An 18605-nucleotide genomic window follows, 5' to 3' on the forward strand; every position below is an offset into this window, starting at 1 on the left:
ACAATAGCTTTCGTAATGAAATTGTTTTTATTTATTCCTAGCTGCAAGTTTTGAAGTCCCGCCAGATTTGGCGTGAAAATAGCCAGACGCCCAACGCCAGATTTGGCGTGAAAATAGCCAGACGCCCAACGCCAGATTTGGCGTGAAAATAGCCAGACGCCCAACGACAGATTTGGCGGAAAATAGCCAGACGCCCAACGCCAGATTTGGCGGAAAATAGCCAGACGCCCAACGCGTTAGTGCGTTTCTCACCATTGCGCTGCGCTGAGCTCGGGCTTAAAAGCTTTTCGGCCAGGTGAGCTTCACGAAGGTACGCAAAGTAACTGCTCACTCAGTCGCCTATATATAGCCGCGCTGGCCGCATTGAAATCCGAGCTACGCTCTCCGCGTTTCGCCTCTTGTACGTGGGCTAACTTAAATCAAAAGTGGCTTGCGCAGCCGGCGCGCCTTGAGTGTGTGTGTGCGTGCTGAAAAATAGTGTTAGTTGTTGGAGAGCTACGTATGCAAATCAGTGGAAAGTGCATTATGAATATATCTGTTTCCAAGGCTGAAAGTGTTAAAAGTTAACTCCCAGAAATGCACACACGCATACCAATGCAAGCGAAAAGTTAAAGCGACGATCATTCATTGCTGCCTCTTCTTCCTCTTCTTCAGTTGCTCTTTGCGCCGTGTTTCGCTTACCTGTCAAAACGCGCGTGTGCTTGTGTTGGTGGGCTCCATCGCTCCCTCTCATTCGCTCTCTTTCGATTTGCACATGCAAAAAGGCAGCAGCAGCAACAAGAACAACAACATAAACTCCGTCTGAGAGCTTCAAAGCCGAAGTTCTCGACGCAGACGTCGGCGGCGGCAGCACGGCAGCAGCGCAGCGCAGCGGCAGCGGACAACTCGTACAGGTTTGTTGGCATTTTTTTCAGATTGGCTTTTGATTTTTGTTTACCTCTGATTGGAATGGCAATTCGCACTGGTTGGACTGTAAATATTGTCTCATATGTATATCGCAACCGCTTACCACGCACAGAATCGAATTGGATCGCTTTGTAGCTGGAAATTCTTGTAAGACGATCAAATTTGCATATCGAATTTGTCCAATTGCTTGGACTGCGCAAAGTAAACAAGTTCCTCTCGTGTTCTCTGTTACATAAATAAATAAAATGATCGATATAGGTAACTTTAAAACATAGGGCCTTGAAAATGTAGAGTATCACACTTAAGCGTTCTTCTCTCTTGAAGAAATAAATTCTTTTTTTCCCTAAGTCTTACGATTAAAAGTCCACTGATGGAATCTTTGGAATGTTCATCTTATTCTCTGTTTACTTTCACATTCTCTAGCTTGTGGGATAAGATTTCGTATCTTAAAGCGTGATACAGACAAGATTAATATAAAAAGAATGCAAAGTCGTTGCACGATAAAAACGTATATTTAAATATCTACTGACAATCTACTTATTCATCGATTCCCTTTGTTTCAATTGTTTATATACTAAAATCTTTGAGTGACAGTTTTTATTCAGGAGCTATCTTCAAATACTCAAACTTATGGCACAAAACTATCTAAGTTAGATACCCCAGTTCAAATATGGTTAAACCTATTAAATATATTTACATTTCAAATGGTGAAACGAACTTTCCTGCGGCACAACTTATTTTCCCACCAGCATTACCTCTTTGGCTTATCAACAACGCTCATTAAAAATTCCGAAAAAGAGTTGCAACTTCGGGGCACTGCACTTGGCGGCGCAAAAGTCAAAAGTCTTGCCTTGAACGCCCTAGCAAGTGCAAAATCAGTTTGCTAATTTATTTGCCAAGCTCGGGCTCAGCTCTTTGAAAAGCTAAACACAAAAATGTGTATGAAAATAATTATGCCAGCAGGAGCAACAACAGCAGCAAGTAAAACACTTTAAATGACTTTCAGTCACGGCAGCTCAGCAGGTGTTGGCTATAAGGGAAATCTGGGGAATGGGCGCTGACTTCAACTTAAATATGCAAACTTTTTCCGCGCTTGGAGAACATTCGCAAATTCTGATAAGAGTTCCCCCAACTGTAAAACCTAATTAGCAAATGTTGCGAGGCAATTAAACCAAATTACAGTTCTCCTGCTGCCCGTGTTGCAAGTAGGAAAGCAAGTTGAAAAGCAAAACCAACAACAAATTTGTCACAAGCTGTCGCAATGCGGTTTGCACTTAATTAAGAGTCAAAAAAGCGAGTGAAATTAAAAATAAAACTTTTCAAGACTTTTAGCGCGAAAAATTTGTTAAGAAAAACAAGTGCATGTTTTGGACTTCATCGTCTTTAGCATAAAGTAGTAGTAGAATTAATGTAATGTATATTTTAATTACATGCCGAAAATGACTGAAATGTGTGCAAAATTTAATAAAGCTTACGATTTTGGGTCAGTAACTCCATGTGCTGAAGTCATCAAGTAAAAAACATCGAGAACAAAAACTAGCAAATCAGTAATATCACACAAACGCCCTCTTCTGGAGTCTAAAAAAGCTAAGAAAATTGCTCTCAAGCACTTGAGCTAAATCCCTTAACTTGAAGTATATTTCCTGGTTACTGTCGTGTGTTTTTTTAACAATTCTAGGCTGCCATCAGAGCGAGCAGCCAAGCGAAAGATTGACAAACTATATTTACGACTCCCTTCTGATCATCTCAGGCAAATGATGACAATCTGACACGCAAGGGAATTCATTACATTTGGTTCTGGCAGATAAGAGCTTCTGGCAAATGCGACAACAAAGGCAGGAACCTGCCACATTTAGATACTCGTCTGACGAACTGACCTCAAATTTAATTACCAACTTAGCCTTTTTGGCCAACCGAAAAGTGGGTGCAGCCCAGCCCATGTGACCTAATCCTGACCGAGTTGACCTATTAAGCGGACGAAAAGTCAAGTCAGTGAAGAGAAATGAGGACATTCGAGGTGGGATGTGCTCACGTAAAATTAGCTGTAGCCCGAAGTAAGCGAAAGAGTTGGCCTGCTCAATGAACGCTTTATTCTCAGCCAAGCGTTTTACGTGCTCGTAAAACTGGGATAATAAAAAGTTTCCGAGGCACGACAAAGTTGTGGCATTTGGGTCTATTTTAGGGACACTACTTTATGTATTGCGCCCCCAAGAGCAAATTAAATAATAAACAATCGAATTTGGCAATGTGGAAGGAATACGCGATGGTTCGCTTAACGTTCAATAGGAATTTTGTTTAATTTCAGGAGATATACTCTTGCTGAAGTCATGAAAATCATATTTCTGATGGACCCAATTAAGTAACAGACTCACGAATAGAAATAATAATCTATAATCTTCTATATAACAAAGGAAGATATTTATTTGCTTTCTTTGATACCCATTGCAAGTAAACTAATAGAATGCGTATTTTAAAGTATTTGACACGTTTAGAGAAAAGCTGCCAAACATCAAAAAATGTATATTATTTATTTTCTTATCGTGATCGTTCTCCAGTCGGGTTTTTTTTTACAAGCAAACATAGGGCCATTTCAAATTTGCTTGCAGAGTAATGGGTATCTGTTAGTGACATGGTGACAAATCCTTTCACATTAAAGAAGTTAACTGTGACCAAGTGTATGCATACATATTCTACCACGTTTTGTGTTGCTTTATTACAAGACTCGACTTTTCTTAGCCCTGGCACGCGTTTTCTACCAATGATTTTCCAACGTATTCATTTGGTTTCATCTTTCTTTTCCGATTCGAGGTGGTCACGTTTGGTCGTCTTATCTCTCAAGTTACTTATCAAGTTTTGAGGAGTGGTTCGGTAAATGGTTTTAATATGCAAATTGGGTTTATATGAAACTGGTTAAAGTTAAAGTCGAAGAAAAATATCGTTATTACTTAATGCTTTCTATCCTTTTGGAGGCTTTTCATTAGCTTTTCCTTAATTCCTCAATTGAATTTGGCTGGAATATATTTTACTGGCAGTAAAAATGATTTATTTTTATTTTGTATTTACGAATGTATTAAATCCAACTTAAGTGCAAAGCTGTGTCTCATTCCCCATCGAAATGAAAACTAGGTCAAAACTCCACAGGCCAAACATTTCTCCTCTCAATTTCTTCTAACTGAATTACAAAATAAATTTCGTTTTCAATGCTCGAAAATTTGAAGAAAAACAAAAAGGAAAACTGGTTTTAACGGTTAGAGGAACACATACGCACACACGTATACAAAAAAAGGTATTTCATCTACCAAAAAACTATCCAAAAATCCAAAGTGAAAAGTAGGTGACGTTAAGCACCGTTATGTCTTAAAAACTGAAAACTGGTCGTTGGTATTGTTCTTCTTCTTATTGTCTTTGTTGCACAGAGAAAAATAATATGCCAATAACATTTTTTTTTTTAGTATTTTAGTATTAGTACTTATAACTACCAACTTAAGACAGGAAACCCACTTATCAGATTTATACTTAATTATGAAAAGCCAATATTTTAAATTTTGAATGTCCCAAATTGTGATAGTTGCGAATATATGTGGTTAAATATTTAAAATATATTTGCCTTTTTATCTCTATAAGCAGACCAAAAAAGTAAACATTTTCAAGTTGTATGCGTGTTAAAGAATTTTCGTTTGTTGTTTGGCGACCACGCCTATCGTATTTTTCAACTTTACATAATGTGGGCAGGTCGGCGGCATTGCGTTGCGGGGGGCGTGGCAGTGGGAAATGGGGAGCTTTGGTTGAGTGGCCAAATAGCTTTGGGTACAAAAGCAACAACCGCGCAGACGCAGCAGCAGCCGCAACAACAGCAACAGCAACAACAACTGGCGACGTCACACTTGCGTGGTCAGCTTCTCGTGCATTGCCAAGAGCGAGAGAGCAAATCGGTTAGAAGGAGAAGGGGAGAAAGATAGGGTTAGCAGCCAACAAGCCTGGTTTTTAAACAGTGGGCCACACCAGGTATATTAAATCATTTTAATTTGAACTTTTGTTAAATTTGAAGTGCAGCATGTTCAGAGTTTCTAGAAATGGACTACTACAATAGTATAAATTCTTTAGTGATGGTTCCAGCTTACCCCTTCCCTTTCTGCTCATGATATTTTTGTAAAAAATATTACAACAACATTCAGTTCCACTGTAAAACTGCATTGTCTGTGCAGTCGACTTCACGGTCAATCCAAACTTTTGCTTGTCTTATGCAAATTTACTTATTGCATTCCCCATTACAAGTGTTCTATGGCTCTCCCTTTCTAGCTGTCTTGCTCTCACGTTCGCACACTTTGACTGCGTAATTAAGTGTTCTTTTAATTGAGTTTGGAATGGATTGCTTCATCTTTCAAAGGGCCCATTCCCCACGAATTAGCGATATAAGTCTTGTTGTTACTTTTCTTATTTCGCTGCATTTTAATTGAAATTTATGCAGCTATTTAAGTGCAGTGCTCTCGTTTTTTGGACGGAGGATGTGGTTCAGCGAGTCTTTTGTTAAGGTTTTGCGTAAACTTTGATTACATGAATCCATTTTCCGTTCTATATCATGTTTGAATGGCTGAGAGGGGCACAACCCACTGCATTGATTCGAAATTGAAACTGCCTTTGGCGTTGTCGAACAGGAAATTAGATGAAAAGTGAGCTGCGCCAGACGGAAGCTTTTGGTTCCAATTAATCCGGGCGAGGCTGCCAACGAAAGTGCAGCACTCAACATTTTCCCAATTATTGTTAACTCAATTTAATAGACTGTCAAAACATTCGGTTTTTGCTAGGGAACATTTCGAAAACATGGCAACCTAGCTCAACTACAACGCTTTACAACTGATTTAATGTTTTGAACATATCTGGGGGATAAATAGTTATTCCAAAAATGGAAAAACCATTTTCAATTTCCCACTCGCTTCTAATTTACTGGTTGCATGTTATGTCTGCTTAAAATGTTTTCTTAAAATATATCTTATTAAAGTTCTTGAAATACAAAACATAGATATGTTACATTTAAAAACATTGCTACAACCTAGAAACCCTAATTTATAGTGTGCACTTCCGTTTTCATTTTTAAATCATTTTATGCCTCGCATGTAGATCAGAAGTAAGTTTTCTACGTCATTTAGGTAATGATGATTTAATTTTAATGCTTCCCTTATAATTTCTAAACATGCAACGTTAAGAACGCGAAGAACATACCACCATTTTTTTTGAATTTTCATAAAATTCATTTTGTATGGATTTAATGTGCATAATTTGATTTGATTTCGATGATTTTTATTGAAAACGCCCATAAATCTGCGCCAATCAATTTTCATTGTTTTTATGAAGTTTTCATTACGAAATTCTCTTTTTCCCGAAATTGAACGACATTTTTTGAGCTCTTTTTGGGTGGTTTCCAATTGCTCAATCAAAAATGCTTGAGAGGTCAAGACTAAATGCTTCAACTTGCATAACACAAAACCCACACAAAGAACACACAGAAAACGACAACAATTTGCTCGCCTAGTTTTCAGCTTTTGTTTGGGGGTCAATTATAATTCATGTGAACTGCAAGACACTAATTAAAGTGTTTTTATTTTTTGCCCAGCCCAAAGGAAAAGACGCACTAGGAAATTAGAAAGCCATCAGCGAAGCTATTTCGAATCGTTTGGATGCCTGTCAACTTTCGGTTAGGTTTTTAAGTACTTTTGATTGCGTTTCACCCATTGTCACGCCGCCGACTAACGTGATTCACGCATTTTAGTGACAGGGGCGGCGGGGCGGACGGTTGCGAGGGGGTTCCATTAACCACTGTCACTGCTGCGCAACTGGCATACAAATTTTGTTGAAATTTTCTTGCTCGATGCTCCGGGTCTCTGGGGTAATTGTCGTGCAATTTTAACTCAGCGATTCGAGGCACGATGGCCGATCCCCTTCCCCTTCCCCGTTTTTGATAAGAGTTTAAGTAATTGATGCAAAGGTTGTTAGTGAAGTTGCGTTTTAAGCTTATCTTTTAATTAGAGGAAGTGATTAGCGGCGCTCGATTGTAAGCGAAATTGTTATTACTTCGTGTTATTTAATTGATCTAATTGGTAATTTTCTTAGTAGCCTGGTTAAACCTGGTTTGTTGAAAAGTAAATAGCCAATACCCACTGCAAATATTGAATCACACATGAGCCAATGAAATACTGACAAATCCCACTGACTCATTTGCTTTAAAGATTGCGAACGACTCCATTCTAATCTCTGATTTGTATTTGTTGCACCTTTCAGATAGGGAAACTCCTTGAGCCATGGCTTGTAGCAGAAGGAAAATAAAGGTTTCTCTACTTGAAATGGATTCATAAAATAAGTTAAAAGTAAGTATTTGCGGAGAATCAAGTTTTATAATTAAAATATTTGGCAGTTCGTTATCAGTCACATTTGCACGCTTTTCATATGAATATCTTTAGTGTTTTCTTTACCAAGAACACGAATCATTTGCCGATTCAGCTTTAATGCCACTCAGACAAAAGTCCAATGAAAGAAGGTTCCCCACTCTTCTGCTTCATAAAAATTCGCGGTCAAGGTTGTTAACCTGAACCGCGCCCGCCGCGGTCTTATATTTTTTAATTCTCATTCTTTTTAATTTAAACGCATTTTTATGCACAAGGGGCGAATGAAATGAAACTGGTCTTGCTACATAATAAAGTTATCAAATTATGTATACGCCGCGTGGGTCTTGTACAAAGTAAGAAGCATTGCAAAAGAAGAAATGCCTTTCTTTGAAACTGCTGGCAAAATATAAAAATAATTTGGGATTTGTTTTCAAGCCCAAAACCAGAAACAATTTTTGGTATCTCCATTCGACTTCAACAAATTGCATAATGTAAATTATCATTATTGACACAATACACCCTTGATCTCTACGAGTGCTGAACAAAACAATCATAAATAAATGAATGAATGAGCGCCGCGCGATGGGTAAGAGACAACAGCAGCCAGTTCAATAGCTGCCAACTGGAATGAGGCTGAAATTAAATTACATTAAAAGGGCAGCGGCCAAAAGATGATCAGCAATACGCGCATGACTCAACCGAAAGATACATTTTAAATATGCCCATTCAATGGCCATTTAATCGAGCTAGAAATTCTCAAGTTACGATTGAAGTATTTGCGGCGGCCTCATTAGAGGCTTTTCTTTTCGCTAACCTTTGGCTGCCCCTTCATTACAGACAATGAAAACTTGTTTTTCAACAATATCTGCGACTGATTAGCTATATGTTAATTCCATTTTGATGTGGGAGTTCGTGGAGGTATAGATGTATCTGCACTTGAGGGAAACTTGTCTAGTAGTCAATTGTTGAGTGGGATGCTTGGCGATATTTATGAATACTTTACCAGTGAATTATTTTTATAACTCTTACACGCTCAGTTATGCGTCTCTCAACCCTGGCTTTGTATGCGAAATAACTTTCTTTAATTATGTTAGAAAGCCCTCCCTTAACTCACCTAAAGGTTTATTGCTCCCCCCACTTAATGGCAGCTGCTGCTCTATGGAAGCCCGCTTAGACGTGATTTTGACTGTTAATTAGTTGGCCAAAGCATTTGTCTAGTTAATTAGTCCACCAAAAAGTCTGAGCCATGGCAACAACATTTCAATTTCGCATTGCCACGGCTGACACAATCGCAATCACAATCGCCCATTGAGATGAGCAGCGCACGTGATTTATCGACTGCATCGCTGGGCACTTTTCCCCAGAAAACCCAAACCCAAAACCAAATCCAGACACACTTGAGTGCCAGTTGGCCATTCATCCACCTAAGCAGCTTATGGAGCCTCAGGAGTTGATGGTACCAGGCGTTTCGGTTCTGTTCTGTTTATTTGTTTATTGGTGTGGAGTTGCAAGTGTCGAATTGATCTGATAAAGCTGAAAAAGGTCTGTGTTGGTCTAAAGTAAATTGAAGCGGATAAATAAACGGAAGGTGTGTTTAGTGAACACAACTAATATATATTTAAAAGAACTACCAAAGCTCTAGAAATAGTTTTTCATAATCTAATAAGTTACGGACACTGTAGATCATATCCGATATTATTTTAGTATATGTCGCTAAATCACTCAAAATTTATCAATAATTTTCCCCTCTTTCTTTCCTTTTCTTTAACATATGCTTCTAATATTGTAATAATGTTAGGAAGAGAGCAAATACGCTAACCACTAAATAATACTTTCGGGTTGTTCAGTTTTAGCCAGCGGCTTGGCTTTCGGCCGAATTAGGCGAAATAAATGGCAATTACTTCTTGGGAACCTCCTCGAATTTTTCACTATCCACATAAATCCCATGGCTTCCGCCTTTTCTGGGCTATAAATCGCCCTCCAGCCAGATAACGGGCCATCTTTGGGAGTTGGCTAGTTAGTTAGCTAGTTGGCAACGCCTTGGGGCGTGTGAGCGGCACGCAGAATTATTAACTGACAGCGGCAGCCATTAACAATGCGCACACACATGCACATCAGTCGTTCTTGCAACATCAGCAGCAGAACAGAGTGAGTTGCGGCCACAGCGCACTGAGAAAAATATGTTGAGCAGTTCAACTTTACTAATTACAGATTTAATTTAATTTAAATTAAAACTTCTGTAAATAGCATTTCGCAATTAAAAGCTATTCTGTGTTCAAAAGAGTCACAGCATCTGATTTATTATAAACAGTAATCATAAAGCACACAATATTTTTCAGTGTGCCGGAAAACCCTGTTACACCTGGACACCATAGAATCTCTGATAATATGTTCATGAAGGAGGTTCATTAATATTTTCCCTATCACTTGGTACCAGCCTGGCTTTTTCCAAGTGCAGCAGCATCAGCCGCTGGCTGGTTGCACTTTCCATTTGCCAATTCACTGAGCCGCAAGCCGCTCCATTCTACTATCATCTTGGACCGGCGAACGTCCCCGATGCATTGGCTACTTTAGCTAATGACTTTATTGAATCGACCGAGGCATATCCCCGGTCCCAGCCCCTGGACCTCTGCTCCTCAATCTGTTCGGTTCTGTTGACTCTTCGTGTGACTTTTGCCGTATCATGCGAGAAATTAGCACACGCAAATTAAATGAATAGACGACAATGGGCCATCACCATTATACAGAACGTGCTAGTATCGCCTTGGGTGGCAGTTCAAGCAGCTCAAATGTGTTACCATGGAAGTAAAGACTTTCAAATGGGAGTGGAGTGCCGTAATTGCTCTTTATAATATATGTATAAGATATTGTTTATAAAGCACAACAAGCTTACGGAAATGTGTATTATTCCTGTACTAATTTATTGTATATGTGTTACATGAGCAAGAAAGGATCCAACATTAGAGTTTTTCGTAAGGCATCGCACGGAGTAGAATTTATGGAGTTAAATCTAAAACCCTTTACTATACATATAGGCATTGAATTTCAAATTAGGTCGTATGTGAATATGCAAAGGTATTATGAATTGTGTTTTTTGAAACCTGACTCACTTGACTTGTTACTGAGTTGAGTTAAGGCGTAAAACGTTGTAACTTGGTTGTTTAGACACTGAACATTCGGGCTTACCCAGAACTGAGACCTAAACCTAAGACCTAACTAAACATGCCCCAAGCAATGCCCCCCTGCCCCGCGTCGCTGCCCACCCCCTTTGTTGCCTGCCTCACAGCAATTATGCTTAATTGTTGACACGGCCAAGATGGAAAGATGGTTAACCGTTTCATGTAAAATGCAGCACATGTATGTAAATAACGATTTTGCCTATGCAGCAACATAACAACGAAGACATGGGCGGGGGCATTCAAATATGATGGGGGCTGGGATGTTGGAAACGATGGGCGAAAAGTGGGGCACCAACAGCTGGCCACAGAGCAAATTGTTCTCAGTGTTGGAACCAGAGACGCTTTCCCGCTTTCCCGCTTTTCCTTCCCTCTGCCTAATGACAATGCCTGCCTGACACACATATGAAAAGCGGTTGGGAAACGGGAGGATTTTGTGGGCTGGCTACACAAGACCAAAATTAATTTACTACCATATTTAGAATTGAATATGTACATTAAGTTAAGGTTATAATTACGTGGTGTAAATGGATGATGATTGGTTATGTCTCGCAGATAGAAAGGATTTCATTTATTTCGTTACTGTAACGATCCGAATGTCTAGTTATTTTTCAGTGTAAGGGATGGCTAGCAACTTTCTGAGGGCGTTGGCAGTTTGATTGTTGTTTGCACAACTTGTCGCACTTGCAACATGCTGCACGCTTGTCATAACGATAGATAAATACTAACTGAAAAGTATAGAAAAGAAGCAGAAAAACGCTGACAGTTTACTGAACTACTTGTGCTTGAGTGCGACCGAAAGAGATCGCACCTTATAGATACATAGATAGCGTATAGGGTTTTTGTTAGACAAAAACTTTCACCCCAAAAAAAAGAAGACGAAATGAAGTGTTTAAAGAAGCGGCAACAAAGTAAAAGTTTTTCACAATTCACCGAAACGTGAAAATCTTCCACAAACCGACTGGGAAATAGGGATCCAGATGGAGACAGCAAACGGGAGCTTCCGTTGGTAGCCCGAAGTCAAATGTGTTAACCACAAATCAAACAAGAACGGCAATTATAAAGCCAGCAACCTGGAGCGATGACAACTGAGATGAAAACCGCCTGAGCCAACATATTTCCATTTCTTAAAGCATGTTTGACCCATTTCCAAGTCCATCCGCACTACCTATTTCTCTTTTTCTATCTCCAAGTTACAAATGGCATTCGAACATGTTGGCTTTTTGTGCGCTGGAGTCTGGGAATCAGTTTTCATCCCAGAAAGTGGAGTTTCTTAAATAGCTTTTAGATCTTCTGATGAAGCGGAAGTCAACTACACATTTGCTTTCTTCTTCGCTTCCGCTGGCATATAAACTGACATTTCTAAACTTACCATTGGAATCTTTAAGTGAGGCTTGACTTTTAGCAAAGAAAAATATTGTCTACCTTTATTCATAAATTTATTTAAGACGAGAAATGAATATGCCCCAATTGGCATAAAATAGGTAGTCAAGTAGTTACAAATAACTGGTATCTTAAAAGACCCAAATGAACATATAATTAATAAGAAGTACAACACAAAATACCGAAACACATACAATATGCACATCTTTACTTTTCCATCCCACTAACTGTTGGGAAAAGTTAATTTAGCCAACCCCAATTGAGTTTACCAAAATAGCCCCAAATTTCGTTAGCTGCCTGCTCCGTCACTCAATTAAGACAAGTTCTAACCTCACTTGACTTTGGCTTGCCAAGTGTACTTACTACCCCAAAAAAGAGGAGCCGCTGGCCAAATTAAATTTCCACTGTGCCCAATTTTACACAGTTTTCCAAGGCAACGGCGCAAACTTTTCCTCAGCTGTTGTGGCCTGTTTTGCACTTTGCCATGGCAACAAGTGCGCCCAAACATAAACAAAACAGGGAAAACTCTTCGCTCGCGTTGCCAACTAACGTTGTATCTGATCTACAGACCTTTGAATATCCCTTTCAACAAGTTTAGTTTTTAGATTATATTCAAATTAGAGTGTAGATTAGCTAAGCGATTTATTTCAGTTGTAATGATAAGCGGCAGTGAGCTTGGGTGTTCAATGAATATTTTTTGCATAAGTAAGCCCAACTTTATTCTTAGAACCCAAGATAGAACCCACCTATTCCACGGTATTAAAATCAAACAATATTTCTACAGCGATTCGAGGGAAAATCAATAGCAGAAAGGTGGGCTGTGCAGGTGGGGAAATGTGAGTCGGGGGGTGGAAAGGTGAGAGGCACCATCAGAGAGTCCGCGACACGTTTTTCCATTTGATTTGCAGACCTGCGAGTCGATCCCCGTCCAGTTGGGCCGACAAATTGAAGTAAATTTCCTGTCTGGGTTCCTCGGCCGGCTGACTCGCTCCCACTGGTGACCCAATTTCCGCGGAAAAGCGACTTTTCATTAGTCTAAGTTCCCTTTTATTTGGGTTGCGCCAGGTTGGCCCTAAGTCTGGATAAATTTGCACTTTTGTCGGTTATGTGAGTGAGGCTAATGGGTCTGGAGTGGATTGGTTGGCTCGGTCTGGACAGTTTTCAGAAGGTTATCGGCCTTTCTTTTCCTTTGTGATCTGCGTTAAATTGCTTCATTTGCCTGGATTTCCTTTCCCAAGTTAATTGATTTCACTCGGTTGAGATGCTAATGGAAGTACGGATTGAACTTTAGTTTGCAGTTGTGCCAGAGATAAGTCGAAACGGGGTGACTAAGCCGCGATTAATGACTTCCAAGCACGTCATTTGACGGTGCTGTTTTCGTGTTTAGTCAAAATGCCTTAGTCGCAACGTCGTTGTAATAAAAAGTAGCACATTTGTGGATACATGCAATATATGAATATGTATAGGAATGGGGCTTACCATGAATAGTAGTAGTGTTATGTTGTCTGTAATTAAATTTATAATTAAAAGATTTTAGTTAGATAAACTTAATCTACCACCTTTCTAGGTACTTAACTGACCAAGATATTTTCGAAAATTGCAGTTCTGATTCATGGTTATGGCTCTATGCTTATAGATCGACAGATCTTCCACTCAAAGCGGCAGCCCCATGTTCTTAAAGAATTCTCCATTTGCTGCAAGCTTATTATTATTAACACGTTATATCAAATTGCACTATTTATTTCTAAGTTTCCGCCTTTTGTCATCCCACTGACAATAAACTCGAATACACATCTATTCCTTAGACTATATTTCAGTGTATAAATCAATGTGGTTTTTCAGGCATTACCTGATATTTTCATAGGGGTTTACTAATAATAAATTCACAAATTTCATGCTAGTTAGTTGTGGTTTCGAAAGATACTGTGCATTCTATGCTGACACCAACGCACGGCGTGTAAATCATATAAACATATGCACCTCACCTCTGAATCACGCTCTTAGCCGGGCAATCAAAATGGCCCAGAGCTTTATAACTCAGTCCCCGGTTTGGGCCTTTTCTTTACCTTCTCGACCACCTACACACGATTCCCGATGCGATGGCCTCAAAACGAGGATGAGGCAAAAACGAGGATGAATAAAAGAAGCCACGCGACGAGTCTTGTGGGCGATCGGAAGGCAAATGGATGGGATTGTACCAACGGGAAATTTATGCAAGTTGAAGATCGTGACACAATTGAGAAAAGTTCATTCCATTGACTTTGACTTGCCCTGGCTTTGCCTTTTGATTTGCCTTTAGCCGGGCTTCGGTCTAAGATTGCATCTTGAGGTTAGCTGCCATTTGTTAGTCCCGCAACAAACTTGCAGAATGAATTAGGAAGATAAGATAGAACTTGGGAGAATACTGGTAACTAGAGCCAAAAAGAGATATTTCAATGTATATTAGTGGTAATACTATCTATCATACGTTTATTTCAAGTGAAAATATCTACATTTTCTACAATCCTTTCTTGCTATACACAAAAGAGGTACTTTTAAAGTTAGAAGTAAAATAAAGTTATTATTGCATGGGATTTGCCGAATTCCCCAGCAGCGAAGAACCATTCTTTGCGGCTTTTCGAAATCTTCGTTCCGATTCGGCGAGCAAAGTCAGCCATCCTCTTGGCCAACTTTCGAGCCAAGCAGCAGAACCATTCGCGGCATTCGCTGGGGTAACTTAAGACGGGCGGCACACATTCCCCTCCTTCAGATTCGCCTTGCTGCATTTACCGCTAAGAGCAACACACAGTGTCTGGCAAAGATCGTCAAAATCGGAGTCTCTACTCCAATTCAGTTGCCCAGTTGCTCAGTTGCTTAGGTGAGGCAACCTCAGCTCGGATTCATTTGGATTTCTTGGGCAGCGGGTGTCTCCAGTTTCTGTTTTCTGGCATTTCAAAGCGCGCTGCGATCTCTTGCCGTCATGAAGGACTCTCGACTTACTTGCAAGTGATACTATTTATGCCATTACGAGGGAAGTGGGGTTTTGAGTGGCTCATTGAGAAGGTTGCTAAGTTTATTAGCATGAAGCTAGAAGACATTCACCGTCTAGATCTTCAGTAGATGCTTGGAAAAGATTCCAAGTGACAAATGATGATTGTAAAGTAGGTCTGGACAAGGGACTTAAGCAACATATTAACTTATTAACAATAGCTTCTGTGTTTAAATTAATTAATTTATCTAATAGCATGTGATTTTTTAATGGATTCTTTATTAATTGTTTTTCTAACGTAATTTCGCTAGCCCAGTCACCAACAATTTAAAGTATCCCATTGCAAATTACCTAAACGTTGAGTTATTAAAAAGTATCCGCCCTGTTTATATCATTAGACCAATTTTCATTTAAATGCTATTTTTGCACACGCCTTTAATAGCTCATCAATTAGCTGGAAGCTGTCAAAAAATAACTGGCATTTCTCGTGCTGAACATGTCTTTCGGGATAGATATAGATACTCGAGAAAAAATGTATAAAAGCATTTTAATCACATGTAAGAGGAATTTGGTTTGCTGCTGAAATCGGCTTACAGAAAACCAGCAAACTGAGAAAAACCCAATCGAGAGCTTGTGTGTATCTTTTGGATACAGACACTGAAACGAGTGCGACCTACACAAAGATAGATATTTCTCTGCGTAAGCATTATTTTTTCTTGGCCTTTTTATGCAATCTCAAGGTCAGCGGCAAGTAGCTCTTTATGTATGAATGGGATCTAATTGTTCGTGAGGAGACAAAGTGCTCGGATGGGTGTGTTTCTAGCTGGGTATATGACATGTGGGTGGTTCCTCCATAAGTACATTTGCTAATGCATGTAAAGAGATTTTCGGGGAACAGCTTAGCTACTTAGTCGTGTTCGCATTTCAGATGCGCTTGACAATGACATTTTTTCTCCTTTGGCTTTGCAAATGTGGCTCAAAGTCAATAGACATTTGACACAATTTGGCAGAATGATTATTTAAACAAGTGTCTGTAATAGAATGCTTACGTTTGTTCTTTTTTTCCAGCTCGTTGGATCTCAAGTGCATTGTTATCGTTATGCTGTACAGTAAAACATGGCAAAGTCGACACTTTATGCTGCTGGGGTGACCTGTCTGGGCTTTGTTTGCTTCGCCTTGGCATCTGTGGCCATTGGCATACCCATTTGGGGTTACTACGATAGTCCATCGGGTGAGTGCCCACTGAATTTACGCGTTAATTTTGTTAATCTAATTATTTTTCTAAATTAACAGGCGGCTATGACTTTGATCGCGGTTATTTCGGACCGTTTAAGGTCTGCAAGCAATTGACGTATAATCGCGAGAAATGCGGCAACGACGTGTCTAAGTTTAGGTTAAGCAGTAAGTATTCTAAGCCGCTTCAAATGGCTGTTCTATGTATTATCAGATGGGCTTAAAAACTATTTCAATCATGCCATGCAAAGGGTAGTAGAATCTAATCATACTAATCGTTGTATAAAGTGCAATACAAATATTTTTGAAATATGGAAATAATTCATACTTTTCTCTTTTAGATGCAGTTTTCGTCAGTGGACTCCTGGCCATTGGCAGCTCAGCTGTGCTGGGCATCTTCTGCATTCTGTCGGTCATTCAACACGCGATGATCTCATCCAGGGAGAAGGTGGTTATGCCCTACACAACTCTAGTGATAGTGAAGTTAATGCTGGCATTGCTGGGAGGTGAGTGCAGATGGGCTTGGCTCAGAACGATAATGAAACGTTATTTAATTTATATATATTTCCAGGTGTTCTGGCCATCATAGCGACGGTTTTGTTTGCTCTGCAAATTGATGAGCAGGAGCGCTATGGCTTCAAGATATCGCGGGGCATTTCCTTCTATATACAGGTGATTAATGCTCAATTGCTCATGGAGTTGTTGGAACAGTGATTAGGCGAACTTAAATACCTAAATACCGATGATTCAGTAAAATATGTTTTGATTATAAGAATATTAGCCTGGTTTCGTATAACGTTCATATTCATTAAAGACACATAAAGCTGGTATTAAAAGTACGAACTGTGATATGCAATTCGCTCTTTTATACCATTACATCTACTATTATCCATACAGTAACGTCTTGCATTTAATTTTCCAGATTGTGGTGATTGTTTTGACCATTTCTCTGTTCGTGGCCGCCCTGTACGATGTGATCTACTCGCGCAGCCCCGGCGGAGATCCCACAATGGCGCTGGATGCGTCATCTCCGGGCAGTGCCACCACGTTCAACAATCCGGGCTTCAAGGAGCCGCGCAGTCGCAACGGCGTCTCGGTGACGGACGCATCCGGAAAGCCCTACAGCGGAATCCGGAATGGAGCGGGAACGGCGGGCAGTGTGGCCTCCATGAGCACCACCGTGACCAGCGTCTCCAATGGGTCCACCCTCGATTCGGTGACGCGGTCGCCACTGCGATCGAGTCTGAAGAAGCCGAGACCCCGGCCGGATCCAACGTTAGGCATTCAAAATCCCGGCTATTCCGGATCCGGAAGTTCGCCACCCATGCGGCGCAACGGAAGCGTGAAGAAAGTCCGAATTCAGACGCACAGCACCGAGGTGTAAGATGGTTTCAACCAACTAGAATTAAGCCCTTCAACAAGCAGCAAACGAAAAAAAAAGGAAAACAAAAATATATACAAAGACTGTGTACAGTAGCGAAAACGACACAAAGAAATGTTAGGATGGGAAATATGTAGTTGTCCCTCATTAATTAATTACTAGTTTCCAACCGAAAATTGAGAATTCTTTTCATTTGTCTTCCAACAAGAAGGATGCATTAAATTCAATCGGCCGAGGCCAAAGTTCTGTTTCGTAAGCAACGGTTTCCGTCCACGGGCAAGGCAAGAGTATTTAATTCGGATTGAAAGTCCCCAAAAGTATTTGAGTTTCTATATACCTCCCCCCAAGTGCCCTTAAGCCCCGCCCCAGTCCCGTGCATTTTGGAAAGAATTATCTAGAAAAAAAACCCTGGAACACCAACCTACAAATATAAATAATTTGCAATATTCTTTTAACAGAAGAGAAGTAAACGTAAGCATTATAAAGCTACATTTGTAAAATACATTAAAACAATACATGAAAATGACACAAATTGTTATTTATAATTAAGTTTAAGTCAAGGCGTATTGAGCGGCTTTCAATTAAATTTGATAATCGTATGTTATTGTTAGCAATACTTTAAATTAAACGCGTTAATCAAGCTAACTGAATAATAATTGTTGCTCTAAGATTTCACTATAAAAGACACTTAGATTTTTTGCTAAGCTTGTTTGTTTAGTTTTTTGTAATTTAATTGGAAAATGTGTTTCATGTTTTTCTCCGTAAGCTAAGGAAATACTAAATAAAAAGACAAAATAAATGTGTTTCAAACTTTCTCTATTGCGTGTAATATTTTCACGTTTTAAACTAGAATATTATAGAAATAAATGTTTAGTGAAATTATGTTTAGTTTCCGTTTGAACTGGTTTTGTACTGCTTTACATGAGTTTCTTGTCCTACAAGCAGTGTGCTTCGTGCCAACAAAGCAGTAAACTGTTTCGCACAAGCAGTACATCAAGCAGGTCACTGTTAACTTAATGTAAGCGAAAACTGTTAAATCCAACAGTTACATATTTTAAATCATAAAAACAAAGAATTACAGAAATACTGCGATAGTGTAAAACAAATCCAATTTAAATTTAGTTTTGATCAGCGAACTTAATATGTTAATGTTTAAGCATTGCACCTTATAAAATTAT

General features: G+C 39.5%; 1 protein-coding gene across 2 annotated transcripts; it reads left to right on the forward strand.

Moving 5' to 3' along the window:
• Positions 1-312: 312 nt before the first annotated feature.
• On the forward strand, positions 313-18226 carry LOC6546168. 2 transcript variants are annotated; one of them, XM_015158504.2, is made up of 7 exons: positions 313-893; positions 7183-7268; positions 15882-16044; positions 16107-16214; positions 16388-16552; positions 16618-16718; positions 16969-18226. In XM_015158504.2, exons 3-7 carry the CDS (start codon positions 15930-15932, stop codon positions 17428-17430), a joined length of 951 nt encoding a protein of 316 aa, XP_015013990.1. In that variant the 5' UTR covers positions 313-893; positions 7183-7268; positions 15882-15929; the 3' UTR covers positions 17431-18226. The 2 variants fall into 2 exon arrangements, with proteins under 2 accessions (XP_015013990.1, XP_001972865.1); XM_001972829.3 differs by lacking the exon at positions 7183-7268.
• The last annotated feature ends 379 nt before the right edge of the window (positions 18227-18605 follow it).

This window comes from Drosophila erecta, unplaced genomic scaffold, assembly GCF_003286155.1.
Source record: "Drosophila erecta strain 14021-0224.00,06,07 unplaced genomic scaffold, DereRS2 tig00000021-arrow-pilon, whole genome shotgun sequence".
In the NCBI taxonomy this organism is placed as follows: domain Eukaryota; kingdom Metazoa; phylum Arthropoda; class Insecta; order Diptera; family Drosophilidae; genus Drosophila; species Drosophila erecta.

Bases quoted from the DNA above. Each gene is read 5' to 3' on its own strand.
- LOC6546168 (XM_015158504.2), top strand. From the start codon at position 15,930: ATGGCAAAGTCGACACTTTATGCTGCTGGGGTGACCTGTCTGGGCTTT. The intron at 16,045-16,106 runs GTGAGTGCCCAC...CTAAATTAACAG, and splicing joins TTACTACGATAGTCCATCGG to GCGGCTATGACTTTGATCGC. The intron at 16,215-16,387 runs GTAAGTATTCTA...TTTCTCTTTTAG, and splicing joins GTCTAAGTTTAGGTTAAGCA to ATGCAGTTTTCGTCAGTGGA.